Source organism: Budorcas taxicolor, chromosome 19 (assembly GCF_023091745.1).
Source record: "Budorcas taxicolor isolate Tak-1 chromosome 19, Takin1.1, whole genome shotgun sequence".
Lineage (NCBI taxonomy): Eukaryota > Metazoa > Chordata > Mammalia > Artiodactyla > Bovidae > Budorcas > Budorcas taxicolor.
In genome coordinates, this window is record NC_068928.1 from 41,954,207 (window position 1) to 41,967,387 (window position 13,181).

General features: G+C 53.0%; 2 protein-coding genes across 2 annotated transcripts; both read right to left on the minus strand.

Annotated features, from left to right (window-relative positions):
• Positions 1–644: 644 nt before the first annotated feature.
• On the minus strand, positions 645–1,872 carry HCRT (hypocretin neuropeptide precursor). Its single transcript, XM_052658812.1, has 2 exons — positions 1,852–1,872; positions 645–1,019 (listed from the first exon to the last, which is right to left on the minus strand). The coding sequence occupies exons 1-2, from the start codon at positions 1,870–1,872 to the stop codon at positions 645–647; spliced, it is 396 nt and encodes a 131-aa protein (XP_052514772.1).
• A 3,939-nt stretch (positions 1,873–5,811) lies between these two features.
• On the minus strand, positions 5,812–10,263 carry GHDC (GH3 domain containing). Its single transcript, XM_052657786.1, has 10 exons — positions 10,151–10,263; positions 9,840–9,928; positions 9,373–9,659; positions 8,956–9,077; positions 8,178–8,679; positions 7,584–7,776; positions 7,402–7,473; positions 7,192–7,325; positions 6,820–6,905; positions 5,812–6,571 (listed from the first exon to the last, which is right to left on the minus strand). The coding sequence occupies exons 3-10, from the start codon at positions 9,644–9,646 to the stop codon at positions 6,353–6,355; spliced, it is 1,602 nt and encodes a 533-aa protein (XP_052513746.1). The 5' UTR covers positions 9,647–9,659; positions 9,840–9,928; positions 10,151–10,263; the 3' UTR covers positions 5,812–6,352.
• Positions 10,264–13,181: the final 2,918 nt, after the last annotated feature.

Genomic DNA, 13,181 nt, shown 5'->3' on the forward strand with positions numbered 1-13,181 from the left:
CTCATCCCTGCTTAAGAACTTCTCCTGACCCTTAGCTACCTACTGAATAAAGGGCAAAGCCTGATGATCTGGGAGGGCTTTCACAATCTGGGCTGCACAAGCCTAACCCCCTCCCCTTCAGTGCCTCACCGCTCCCCCAAAAGCCCTATCCCACACTGTAGCCCAATGGAAGATTCCTGTTGAACCTCATGTTCCCTGCCTTTTTGCCTGGAGCGGCTCCCTCTTTCCCAGCCGCATCCCGCTCCTCTGCTTGCACTTTCCTCCGCGTCTCTCAGGAAAGGCCTGGCGATTCAGAATGACTGGTGGAGCACCGAGGACCGTGTCTGCCCCCATTCTCCCCTCCTAGCACTCACATATGCGGTTCTCTCCGCTCTCCAGGGACTTGCACAGTTTCTTGCCCTAAGAGCGCCGATCCGAGAGTGGTTCAAAGACTCCCAAACCGAACCCTGGGTTTTCCGGCTCTTTACGGTTCGAAAGACTCTCACGCCCCCTGGAGGGCGGGACGCGACCGCACAGGGACAGAGAGCAGCCACACTAACAGGGAGACTTTATTCCCCTTTTCCCTGCGAGCTGACACTTTGGTTTTTCCCTGCGGGGGTGAGGGAGGGGCCAGGGTAGGGCCAGGACTGGACCCGAGCGAGAGCTCAGACCCCGGACGGTCCCCCAGGTGCCACGGGCGAGGCGGCCTCAGAGGGACACCGGCGGCCGGAGCAGGGGCGCAGCGCTGGCTCTGCGCCTGCGCGGCGGCCCATGGTCAGGATGCCGGCCGCGTGGTTGCCGCTGGCCTGCAGGAGGCGCTGCAGCCGGCCCTGGAGGCCCGGGGGCCCGGGCCGCCGCTTGCCCAGCGTGAGGATGCCGGCCGCGTGATTGCCCGCGCCGTGCAGCAGCTCGTAGAGACGACAGGAGCACGTCTTCTGACGGCAGCAGTCGGGCAGGGGCTGCGCGGCCGCCCCGGGTGACAGCAGCGCTGGCGGCAGCAACAGGAGCAGGAGCAGCAACGTCACGGTGGCCCAGGAGACCTAAGGAAGGCGGAGACCGGGCGCTGAGGGTCGCCCGCATGCCAGCCCCTACGTCCGGGTCCTGCCCAGCTGGCTCTGCGCCCCCTCGTGGCCGGCGCTTCTCACTCGCTGTAGCCTGGCATTCCTGCCTCTCTGTTCAAAGCTGTCTGACCGGCTCTGCCTGACACGACTGAGCGACTGAACTGACTGACCTTAAGATCCAGCAGAGCATCTCCTCCAGTAAGCTCTTTGAAACCCCCTGGGCAGAATGAATCTCTCTCTCCTCTGGGTGCCCTTAGTCCCTTGTACCCTCATTAGAGCTCTGACCACTCCACTTGAAACAGGCATGTCTGAATCTGCCCCAGAAGTTTATGGAGACTTTGCTCAGGGAAACAGAAGCCCCATTTATCCGCTCCTCCTCCCCACAGAGGGCAAACACGGGAAAATCAAGGACTGGCAGGATCCAGATTGTTGCCTGATCCCTTGCAGGGGAAACGATTCTGTGGGTTTGGACCCGTTTCCTACCCTTTCATGGGGCACAACGTTGTCACTTGCAAACTGGGTATTAAGTAATTCCTGCTGTGCAGGGCTGCTGGGAGGATGAGATAAGATGACAGGTGCAAATTGCACCTGATACATAGTAAAAGCTCGATAAACATGAACTCTTAGGAGAACAGGGCACAGTCCAGTGTTAGCTAAGGCAGATTCTCTGTCAAGGGTCCACCCTGCATCCTGCCTCAGAACCCATATAGGAAAAGACACTTTCAACCTTCCTTCTGGCTCCCCGAGCAAGCATTCTCACTGTCCCCGGTCTCATTGCCCCTAAGTCACCCCTCCATCCCTGGGTCTTTACCTTGGTAGAGGAAGGATTCATGGTGTCTGGAGCTCAGAGTGGGGTAGCCGGGAAAGGTGTCATCTGCAGTGGTCCAAATAGCCAGGAACTTTGAGGCTGTTAACTGCAACCCACTAGCAGGAGCCTGGGGTTTATAGTGCTCAGAGGTGGTAGGCGGGAAGGGGGGAGAGATGGGTGCTTGCATCTACTCCGGGAACAGACAAAGGCAAATCTAAGATTAGCCTCCCGCAGGAGTGCCGTCTCCAGGCTGGGCCCCAGGAATGACCGCCAAGGCGATCAGAGTCTTGAGCTGGATCTCTGTGCCCCTGGTCCCCCGCTTTGTCTGTCTGCCTGCTCCCTGGAGATGGGGCGGTCTCCAGGCACTAATGAGGCCACCTTTCTCCTAGGAATCTGGGAGCACAAAAGAGGTCTTGCCTGGGGGCTGGCGTGGGACAGTGCATAGGGGGAGCTGCTAATTAAGGGCAGGAAAGGAAGCAGTCATGAGACCCACCCTCCATAGGATGTGTGTGTCTGGGGGAGGGCAGCCAGGCAACAGCCTCTCTCCCCCGCTTCTGTCTCTGCCCCTGGGGCCTTTATGCTTCAGGGCCTTCTTCCTCTGTGGAAAAGGCGTTTTAGCTGACTTCCTCTCCCCTCTGGCTCTTCTTCCTTCTGCCCCTTCCACCAACCTCCAAGATGGAGAACCTTAAAAAGCCACTCCTGGGTAGTGGAAGAACACCAGCCAAAACTGATGTTATCCTTCCACCTCGCCAGCTTTCTACCTGGTTGGGCTGCCTCAACGGGATGGATTGAGTCCCATCCCACCACTGGCAGGAGGAGAGCCACCATGGGGAGACGGACATGTGCCATCTCTAGGCTGGAGTTCCTCTTATCTAGGGCACTGTCTACTGAACACTGGTTCTGTGCCAGGCTTTGCTCTGGGTGCTGGAGCGACAGTGTGCATAAGATACTGCCTGGTTTTCTTTAAAAAAAAACCACAAAATTTATTATTATTATTTATTTATTGGCTACACTGGGGCTACCCAGGTGGAACTGTGGCAAAGAATCTGCCTGCCAATGCAGGAGACACGGGTTGGATCCCTGGGTCGGGAACATCCCCTGGAGAAGGAAGTGGCAACAACCCACTCCAGTATTCTTGTCTGGAAAATTCTGTGGCCAGAAGAGCCTGGTGGACTACAGTCCGTGGGGTTGCAAAGAGTCAGACACGACTGACTAAGTGACTAAGCACGCATAGGCTGCACTGGGTCTTCATTGCTGCGCACGGGCTTTCTATAGTTGGGTGCCAGGCGGTGGGCCTGGTTGCAGTGCTGGGGCTTCTCATCTCGGTGACTTCTCTTGTTGCAGAGCATGGGCTCTAGGCATGGGGGTTTCAGTAGCTGCAACTTGCAGGCTCAGTAGTTGTGGTTCATGGGCTTAGTTGCTCTGCTGCCTGTGAAATCTTCCTGTGCCAGGGATTGAACCCATGTCCCCTGCATTGGCAGACAGATTCTTAATCACTGGACCACCAGGGAAGCCCTGGGCCAGTTTTGCTGGGAGGTGACCCAGCAAAAGTATAGCTCAATGGAGAGGGGACTCTGCAAAAGCCTTCTGTGAAAAGTCAGTTTCCATCAAGTAAGCTTGGGAGAGAAGGCTTTATCTAGAAGGGGACAGCCTGAGCAGAGACCTAGAGGTGACCGTGCTATACTCATACAGGAAGCAGGGTGTGGTCCACTGATCACAACTTCTCTGAGAAGAGAGAGGTGGCTGGACAGGTAAGTGAAGTCAGAGTGGGTCAAAGGGTCTTATCAGCTAAGCTGATTAGTCTTGATGGCACAGGTGCTGGGGGCACTATGGGAGGATTTTAGCAGTAAGGAGTCATGGGCTGAGGTGGGGGCCAGGCAGATGGGGGCAGGGGACTGGATTTGGGGTGTGAAATCCAGAAGTGGAAAATTCTTAAAGAGATGAGAATACCAGACCGCCTTACCTGCCTCCTGAGAAATGTGTATGCAGGTCAAGAAGCAACAGAACTGGACATGGAACAACAGACTGGTTCCAAACTAGGAAAGGAGTACATCAAGGCTGTATATGGTCACTCTGCTTATTTAATTTCTATGCAGAGTACATCATGCAAAATGCCAGGCTAGATGAAGCACAAGCTGGAATCAAGATTGCCGGGAGAAATATTAATAATCCCAGATATGCAGATGACACCACCCTTATGGCAGAAAGCAAAGAGGAACTAACGAGACTCTTGAAAGTGAAAGAGAAGAGTGAAAGAGCTGGCTTAAACTCAACATTCAAAAAACTAAGATCATGGCATCCAGTCCCATCACTTCATGGCAAATAGATGGGGGAATAATGGAAACAGTGACAGACTTTATTTTCTTGAGCTCCAAAATCACTATAGATGGTGACTGCAGCCATGAAATTAAAAGATGCTTGCTCCTTGGAAGAAAAGCTATGACAAACTTAGACAGCATATTAAAAAGCAGAGACATTACTTTGCCAACAAATGTCCGTCTAGTCAAAGCTATGGTTTTTCTAGTAGCCATGTATGGATGTGAGAGTTGGATCATAAAGAAAGCTGAGCCGAAGAATTGATGCTTTTGAACTGTGGTGTTGGAGAAGACTCTTTTTTTTTTTTTTTTTTTTTGGCATTTTATTTTTTTACTTTACAATACTGTATTGGTTTTGCCATATATTGACATGGATCCATCACAGGTGTACATAAGTTCCCAACCCTGAACCCCCCTCCCTCCACCCTCCCCATATCATCTCTCTGGGTCATCCCAGTACACCAGCCCCAAGCATCCTGTATCCTGTATTGAACCTAGACTAGTGATTCGTTTCTTACATGATAGTATACATGTTTCAATGCCATTCTCCCAAATCATCCCACCCTGGAGAAGAGTCTTGAGAGTCCCTTGGACTGCAAGGAAATCCAACCAGTCCCTCCTAAAGGAGATCAGTCCTGAATATTCATTGGAAGGACTGATGCTGAAGCTGAAACTCCAATACTTTGGCCACCTGATGGGAAGAACTGACTCACTGGAAAATACCCTGATGCTGGGAAAGATTGAAGACGGGAGGAGAAGGGGATGACAGAAGATGAGATGGTTGGATGGTATCACCAACTCGATAGACATGAGTTTGAGCAAGCTCTAGGAGTTGGTGATGGACACGGAAGCCTGGTACGCTGCAGTCCATGGGGTTGCAAAGAGTTGGACACAATTGAGCGACCAAACTGAACTGAACTGATTCAGAAGTAGTAATTCAGAGTCAGAATCTGAGGCTTGGACTTCCCTGGTGGTCCAGTGACTAAACTGTGCTCCCAATGCAGGGGGCCCCGGGTTCAGTCCCTGCTCAGGGAACTAGACCCCACATGCTGTAACTAAGACCCGGCCCAGACAAATAAATAAATAAATATTAAAACAAACAAATGAACAAAGAATCTGAGGCTTGGGAGCTGATTGGAATTAGGTGCCACGTTATTTAGGAGGTGCTGAAAGGTTTGGACAAGACTCACGAGCCTGCTGAAACTGAAGGCCAGCCCGTTTCCCCTGTGGTAAGATGGACAGTCAACCCAGATGGTCTCTGGGGCTGCTTCCTGCTGTGATTCTTTATAATTTGCAGTATAGGTCCTGCCCATGGAAGTGATTTGTGGGTTTTGGGCCAGGAAGGGAGACTTGTGCTAAGCCTGGGCAAGAGGAGTTGAGGAGCAGCCCCTCTGCACTTAGGGAAGGCTTGGGATGGGGAGAGGTCGGGGGGTGCTCAGTGTCTCCTAGGTTGACCTAGGCTGTGGTAGGGGTCCCCCAGGTCTCCAAGGGCACACACTCAGGGCCCACTCCAGCTTGGAGCAGAAGTTACAGGGAAAGCCCTAGTGTCCAGAACTGAAGCGGAGAGGGCAATCCAGGCTGTAGCAGGAGCAGAGCGAATGGGGTCCCTGGTTTTCCCAAAAGCAGACCCCGAGCCAAGATTCTGGGTGTAAGAAGTTTATTTGGCAGGTGACCCTAGAAAGCATGTGGGAGGAGGGACAGGAGAGACAGGAAGAAAACCAGTAAGAACCGTGTTAACAAGGTTACCACTGCGGGCAACTGGTGGGGACCCTCGGAGGGAGATGCTACAGAATACACTTCAGAGTTGTTCTACTGAGGGACGACAAAGCTGAGGTCTGCGGTCACCAGCCCCTGCTCCGTGCCAGCTGAGGGTCACTCCTGGGAGCCTGAACTTCCAACACTTCCAGCCTGCCTGGTGCACAGGCTGAGAAACACAGGCATTGCCAGCATGGATTGGAACTCCCCTGTCCTCTAGGGTGGGCTGGGGGCTCCAGGCGGGGCGCTGCTGGTGTCTGCTCTGTCCTTGAAGTCAACTCCTCGGAACTGATGGACCAGGTCGGGCCTCCCTAAGGGCAGCAGCTCTCGTGGGCAGCTGTAGACCCTGGCCAAGGGCTCCACATCCAGAGGGGCCCCAGAAGAAAGAGCGAGGCAGCCCATGGGGGTGAACGGGGCCAGGGGCAGGCCTCAGCTCAGGACACTACCCTCCTCTGCAGGCACTGGGCCAGGGACCTGTGCCTGAGGACCCGGGGCATCTCAGGAGGGAAAGGGGCCGAGGGGCAGGCAGCGAGGGCTGCCCGAAGTTCCCTGAAGGCCCCCTGCCCCACCAGGTGGACTTGGGCGGGGCCCATGCTGCCCCGGAACCGCAGGTGCTTGTAGTGAGCGGAGGTTTCCTGAAGGCAGTGGTCAAGCTGGGAACAGAACAGCTCAAGTGAGGCTGATGTGGGGCTGGGCGGCATGTGGGTGAGGCGTGCACAGCTGTGCCCAGGGTATGCATGGCTAGAAGTTTCATGTGTACATGTGTGTCCGTGGGGCTCAACCCTCCCTTCCCAGAGCTCCAGGGAGGCTCTCCTCCCTCCCCCACCTCCCCAAGACACACGGGGCAGTGTGCAGAGTGAAGGGGACATTCAGTTGTATCCTGTCCCTGTCTCCGGTTTACCTTGTCTCGATTTTCCTCTGACAAGTTCCTTAGCCCCTTCAGTGCCACAAATACCTCATAGTGGGGAGCGGAGCCCTCAGAGGAATCTGTGGACAAACCGCCTATTACGGACACGTTTTGTGAATGGGGCATCTTCGAAAGCCCAAGCCCACTGCCCCTACTCCAAGGTTCACAGGGGAGAGGAGTTTCTTGGCAAGGAGTGGGGTCAATGGAGAGGAAATGGGTAGAGACTGAAGCAGGACGGAGCGGGGTTAGATATGCGGAAGGACTTTTGTTAGGAGCAGCAGAAATGGCTGGGTGTTTCCTCCTTCCTAGAGGTCTCCCAGTGGGGTGGGTATGGGTGAGGGATAGTCAGCCAGTGGAAAAGCTTACCCAGAATCCTGCTCTCCACCCAGCCATGGTCCAACAGCTTGGCCCCCGGCCACTGCCCCACGGCCCGGCCCAGGGCCTCAGAGAACACGTCCTCACCAGTGACTTCACCTCGAACACTCAGGGTCTGGCCCAGCCTGGGGAGAAGGAAGCAGGAGGCAGAGGAACCCAGGGCACGAGCATGGTCCCTCAGTGACCCGGGGGGTGACTTACCTGCAGATGAATTTGACGACCGGACACTGATTGTAGACACTCGCTACCTGTACCACATCACCGAGCCGGCACCTGATGGGGAGGGAGTGGGGATGAGGTCAGGCCCGAGGGCCCATTAACTTCAACAGCATGCGCATAGCCTTTAACCGAGAGTGGGGAGATGAGGGCAGGCAGATGCTCACCTGGTGAGGCTGGCGTGGTTGGTCAACACCAGCTCGTACTCCTTGCCCTTCTGGGCCTCAGCCAGCAGGACAGCGGGGGTAGCCTCTTCCCAAGTTCCTTCCTTGAGTGGGAGCAGCTCAGTAAAGGGGGCTCCAGGGGGCAGAAGGTACAGGCCATGGGGCTGCTCTGGCCACAGACTCAGGCCCAACACCCCTGTGGGGAGCAAGCAGCCTCTTCATATGCTACAATCGCCCAGGCCCTAACCCTCTGCGCATCTGATCCCCCTGCTGCCCCTCCACTCCATCCTTCCTGGCTCCCCCAGGCTCAGCCCTCTGCTTCTAAGGCCCTATTTGGGAAGAGGCAGTGGTTCTGGAGGTGATGGACCTGGAGAAAATGCTGCTGTGGTATAAATCTGTGTAAGTCTCTTAACCTCTCTGAGCCTCAGTTTTTTCATCTGTAAAATGGAGCTGGTGTTGGGGAGGAATCAATGAGATGACTATATAGGGCTTGCTGCAGTTCATGGGGTCGCAAAAAGTTGAACACAATTTAGCAACTCAACAACGACAACTTGGCAGCTAGCTGTGTGCCCCTCACCACCCTTGAGTCTTGCTGACCTCCAGAAGCAGCGTAAGCGGGTGAGAAGAAGGTGAGCCCTTGGCACCACAAGGCCCCCAGGGCAGCCACAGCCTCAGCCTGGCCTCCTGCGTCCAGAGTCACCACCACCTGCAGTTGTGGCCAGAGCCGAAGGGCCAGTCCTCGGGTTCCCTGCTCCAGGGCCTCCCGCAGCTCGGCTGCCCGTCTGGGGAGAGGTGCTCCTGGGTTCCCAGCAGCGATGGCCGCAGCCAGCTCTTCCCCATGGGCCTCCAGGTCCAAGAAGACATCTAGGAGCTCTGCTGCCGTCCCAGCTTCCAGAGCCCGCAGCCCTGGGGACCTCAGTGCCTCCAGGAGCAGGATCCTTGGGTCCTTGGCTCCAGGGGGGCTCACCTGGCCCAGGGCATGCCAAGGCCAAGGGAGGGGGTAGGGCCAAGGGGAGGAAGCAGTTACACGAGCCGTGCCTCCTGGAGCCAACACTTCCGGGTAGGCCTTGTTTAGGGCTGCCAGACCCAGCAAGGTGGCCTGGAGGGAGACAAGAGACAGTGTTGGCCCTGGGCCTGAGCCAGACTCTGAGCCCCCAGATATTCTTTTTTTTTTTTTGGTCACCAGGGATCGAACCCGCACCCTCTGCACTGAAAGCGGGGAGTCTTAACCACTGGACCATCATGGAAGCCCCCCAGTTTTGCTTTGAGGTTTTTGTTGCTGTTGTTGCTGTTTGCTTTTTTCCCATCCTGATGGGAGGCTTTGGCTCCACTTAGGGACCTCTGATGGGGTTGGGTTCCAGCCTTTCCCGTTTACCTGCAGAGAGGCCTCACCATGGTACCGGTTTGAGGTGGGGGGCAAGGGCTGCTCGCCACTTTCTTCCTCCTGGGCCTGGCTGGCCTTGGTCAGAGGGAGATGATTCCGGAAGGTGCTTATATCTGTAGCCCCAAAGACATCATAAAATCCCCATGAAGCCACAGAGTTTCCCAAGGGTTCAAACCAGACTGGTGACCCTCCGCAAAGGAATCCAGAACAGGCCTGAGGGGAGAGAGGCTATCAGGGGCCAGGATGGCAAAATTCATCTTGAACAATCCGGCCTCGGTAGGTTCTCTGGGTCAGACTTCTCTGTGCTGGTGGTAGAAGGGGAAAGGGTGGTCTTTGGGTTCTGGAATCTGACTCTCCTGTGGGGTTTCCTTCTCTTTGGGCCACTTCCCCAGACCCTGGGAAACACACCTGTGCTCCCTCTGAGGGGACAGTGGGGACCCTGGGCTCTGCGCAGACACCGCCTCAGGGCCTGCTGCTGGCTCTGGCCCGCGTGCAACGTGCTATGCGCTAGTCTCTTCTGCTGCCAGGCGGCTGCCCAGCGCAGGGCCCCCCACGCCACACGGTGCTGGAGGCGGACAAGCCAGGACTGCCTGGCATCCTGGGACCGCGGCCGCCACAGGAGCATGGCCAGTGGCAGCAGCAGCAACAGGGTCAGCAGCAGCAGCAGCAGCAGCAGCAGCATCTCCAAGCAGCTCCTGGAAGGAGGAAGGCCTCCAAGTACTGGCACTGCAGGGAGGAGGGGAAACCCATTTCCTCCCCTCACTCTGCCGAGCACAGAAAAATCAAGTTCAAAGGGAAGCTGGGGAAGAAGCCTGGACCCCTGCCAGGCGCGTGATGTGGAGGAGACAACGGCAAGGCTTTGGGGTCACACTGACCTGAGTTTGGATCCTGGCTCTACCCCTGGTTAGCTGTCTGGCCCTGGGGCACTCAGTCAGCTGCTTTGAGCCCCGTACCCTTGCCCCACCTGTAAAATGGAAATAATGATACCCCTGAGAAGGAGCACCGAGGGCACGGCAGAGCACCTGGCTCAGAGCAGTTCCTTAACTGATGACAGGTCTGGTCTACTCCGGAGAGGCTCTGCTCTGTCCAGGATCCACCCTGTCCCATCATCGTGTCCCTTCCCTGCCAACCCCCACCCCCCTACAAGCCCTGAGCCCCTAGCAGTGGTTCCACGTCCCACAGGCACCTGTCACAGCCCATTTGAGCCTCTGCCCGGCACCCAAGGGCCCCTCAAGGCTCCGGAACAGCCTCAGTACACAGCTAGCCAGAAAGATGGAGCCCAGGCTTTAAGGGGAAGTCCTGCCCCTGGGCCTGAGGGTGGAGCTGGAGGCGGGGTCGGGAGAGCTCTTAAAGGGACAGGTTGCCTAAGGGCCGCGGAGCTGGGAGGTGGCCCAAGCTTGCAGGTGGAGGGAAGTTATAGCCAGAGTAGAGTGGTCCATAGGGTTGCAAAGAGTCGGACACAAGTGAAGTGACTTAGCATGCAGAGTGGTCCTCAGACTCGTGTCGGTGAAGGAAGAGAAACCTGAGTGCAGAAAAGAGTGTCTCAGATCAGCTTGAGCGGGGAGTGGGCACATCCCATCCTGGAGCAGGTGTAAACTTGAGCACTATCCCAAAGCAACATTTTTCCAGTCTAGAATTGCCCTCCACAAAGGTAGTAGAGAAAGAAAATCCTTTTGTTATTGAATAAACATTAAAGCAGCGTGTGACGCATCACAGGCAAACTACTGGGACCACGAAGACAGAGAAGAATCTCATTCTCCACCCCCCCCTTTTTTTGTAGTTATAATTTATTAACTTGTCATCCTGATTTTGTATGGGCTTACTTTCTTTTTTCACTTTATTACCTTTTTATTTTTATCTTTAAAAATATTTAATTGGAGTATAATTACTTTACAATGTTATGTTAGTTTCTACTGTACAACAAAGTGAATCAGCTATATGGATACATATACCCCCTCCCTGTTGAGCCTCCCTCCCTTCCCCCCATCTCACCCCTCACCGACTCATCACTGAGCACCCAGGTGAGCTTCCTTTGCTATACAGCAGCTTCCCACTAGCTATCTGTTTTACACATGGTAGTGTATATATGTTGGGCTTCGCAGGTGGCGCTAGTGGTAAATAACCTGCCTGACAATGCAGGAGACATAAGAGACACGGGTTCGATCCCTGGGTCAGGAAGAACTCCTGGAGGAGGTCATGGCAACCCACTCCAGTATGCTTGCCAGGAGAATCCCATGAACAGAGGAGGCTGGCGGGCTACAGTCCACGGGCTCACAAAGAGTCGGACATGACTGACGTGACTTAGCACGCACGCACACATTGTACATAAATGTTAGTGCTAGTTTCCCGGGTCATCCTACTCTCTCCTCCCTGTGTCTGCATGACCGTTCTCTAGGTCTGCGTCCTGCCAACAGATTCATCAGTATCACTCCCTTTTAAAGCTAGAGCCCAACAGACACAACCTGTTAACACATGTTCTCGATAAATAATTTTACCTGGTAACTGGGGTCCCCACCTGTGTTAGTTTATTGGCTTTATCCCAGGAAAAACAAAGTTCTCCCATCTTTATGGCAAGAGGTAGTTTTGCAGCTTGGAGTAAGGTGCTCTCCAGAGCTCGGCTGTCCCTGCTGATACTGAAAGACTTGAGAAGCTGTGCTCAGGACGGTGATCTTCTATCCCACGTGAAGCCCTCTCTCCCTCTGTGTTCTCTACCCAGGCTCTCAGACACTCTCCCTTCACCCTCAACTGCCTCACCATATTGCAGTCTCTCTTCTCAAAACTGAGCTTTTAAAAATTTTATTTACTTATTTCTTTTTGGCCATACTGCTTTCGGGATCTTAGTTCCCTGATCAGGGATTGAACTAGGGTCCTTAGCAGTGTGAGAACTGAGTCCTAACCACTGGACCACCAGGGAATTCCCATCACAGCTTAACTCTTAAAGTGTGCAAGTGGTTTCTAGTGTATTCATAGGTATGAATGCCAACAGTCAATTTTATAACATTTTCATCACCATGGAAGTAACCGTAGGTCCTTTAACTATTAATCCCCAATCCCTTCCCACCTTCCACCCCCCAGCCCTAAGCAACCACAAATCTACTTTCTCTGTATATAGATTTAACTATTCTGGATATTTTGTGTAAGTGGAATCACATAATATGTGATCGTTTGAGTCTGGCTTCTTTCATTTAACATGTTTGCAAGGTTCTTCCATGTAGTTCGTTCTTTTTATCGCCAAATGATGTTTCATCATATGGATGAAACTCACTTGATAATCCATTCATCAGTGGATAAGCCTGGGTTATTTCTGCCCTTTGACTATTGTGTATATTGCTATTATGAATGCTAGTGTACAAGTTTTTCTGTGGATATATATCTTTATTTTTCTTGCATAAAAATGGAATGCAAGGCGTTCACTATGTTCCAGTGAGTGGAATGGCTAGGTTGTATAGTAACTGGAACTGCTAAACTGGTTTCCAATGTGGCTTCACCATTTTATATTCCCACCATCAGTATATGAGGGTTTCAGGTTCTCTACATCCTTGTCAACACTTGTTATTATCTGACCTTTTGGCTATCCTGCCCTCTTCATTCATCCATCCGAGTGAGATTTTGCATTTCCTTAATGACTAATGATATCACACCTTTTTATGTGTTTACTGGCCATCTATGTACTTTCTTGGGGAAATGTCTTATCAGATTTTTAACCTATTTTTGACTGAACCACTTGTCTTTTTATTAAGTTGTAAGAGTTCTTTATATATTTTATATACAAGTCCATATATCAGATATATATGATTTGCAAATATGATTTTTCTCCTATGTTATGGGGTATTTTTCCATTTTCTTTTTTTTGACTTGGAGTAAAAAAATCTTTTTAAAATTTTTAAAAATTTCATTTTTAGAAACTTGTTTTTTAACTGGAGTATAATTGCTTTACAATGTTGTGTTAGCTTCTGCTGTACAACATGAATCAGCTATAAATATATGTATATCCCTCTTGAGCCTCCCTGCCACCCCAGATCCCACACCTCCTTTTATTTTCTTGATAGTGTCCTTAAAGCACACACCTTTTAGCTGTAATTTTTTATTTACCTGCTGGGTCTGCATTGCTGCACGCAGGCCACTGTCTAGCTGCAGTGTACGGGCTTCTCATCACGGTGGCTTCTCTTTCTGTGGGGCACAGGCTGGCGTGCATGTGGGCTTAAGTAGTTGCTGCA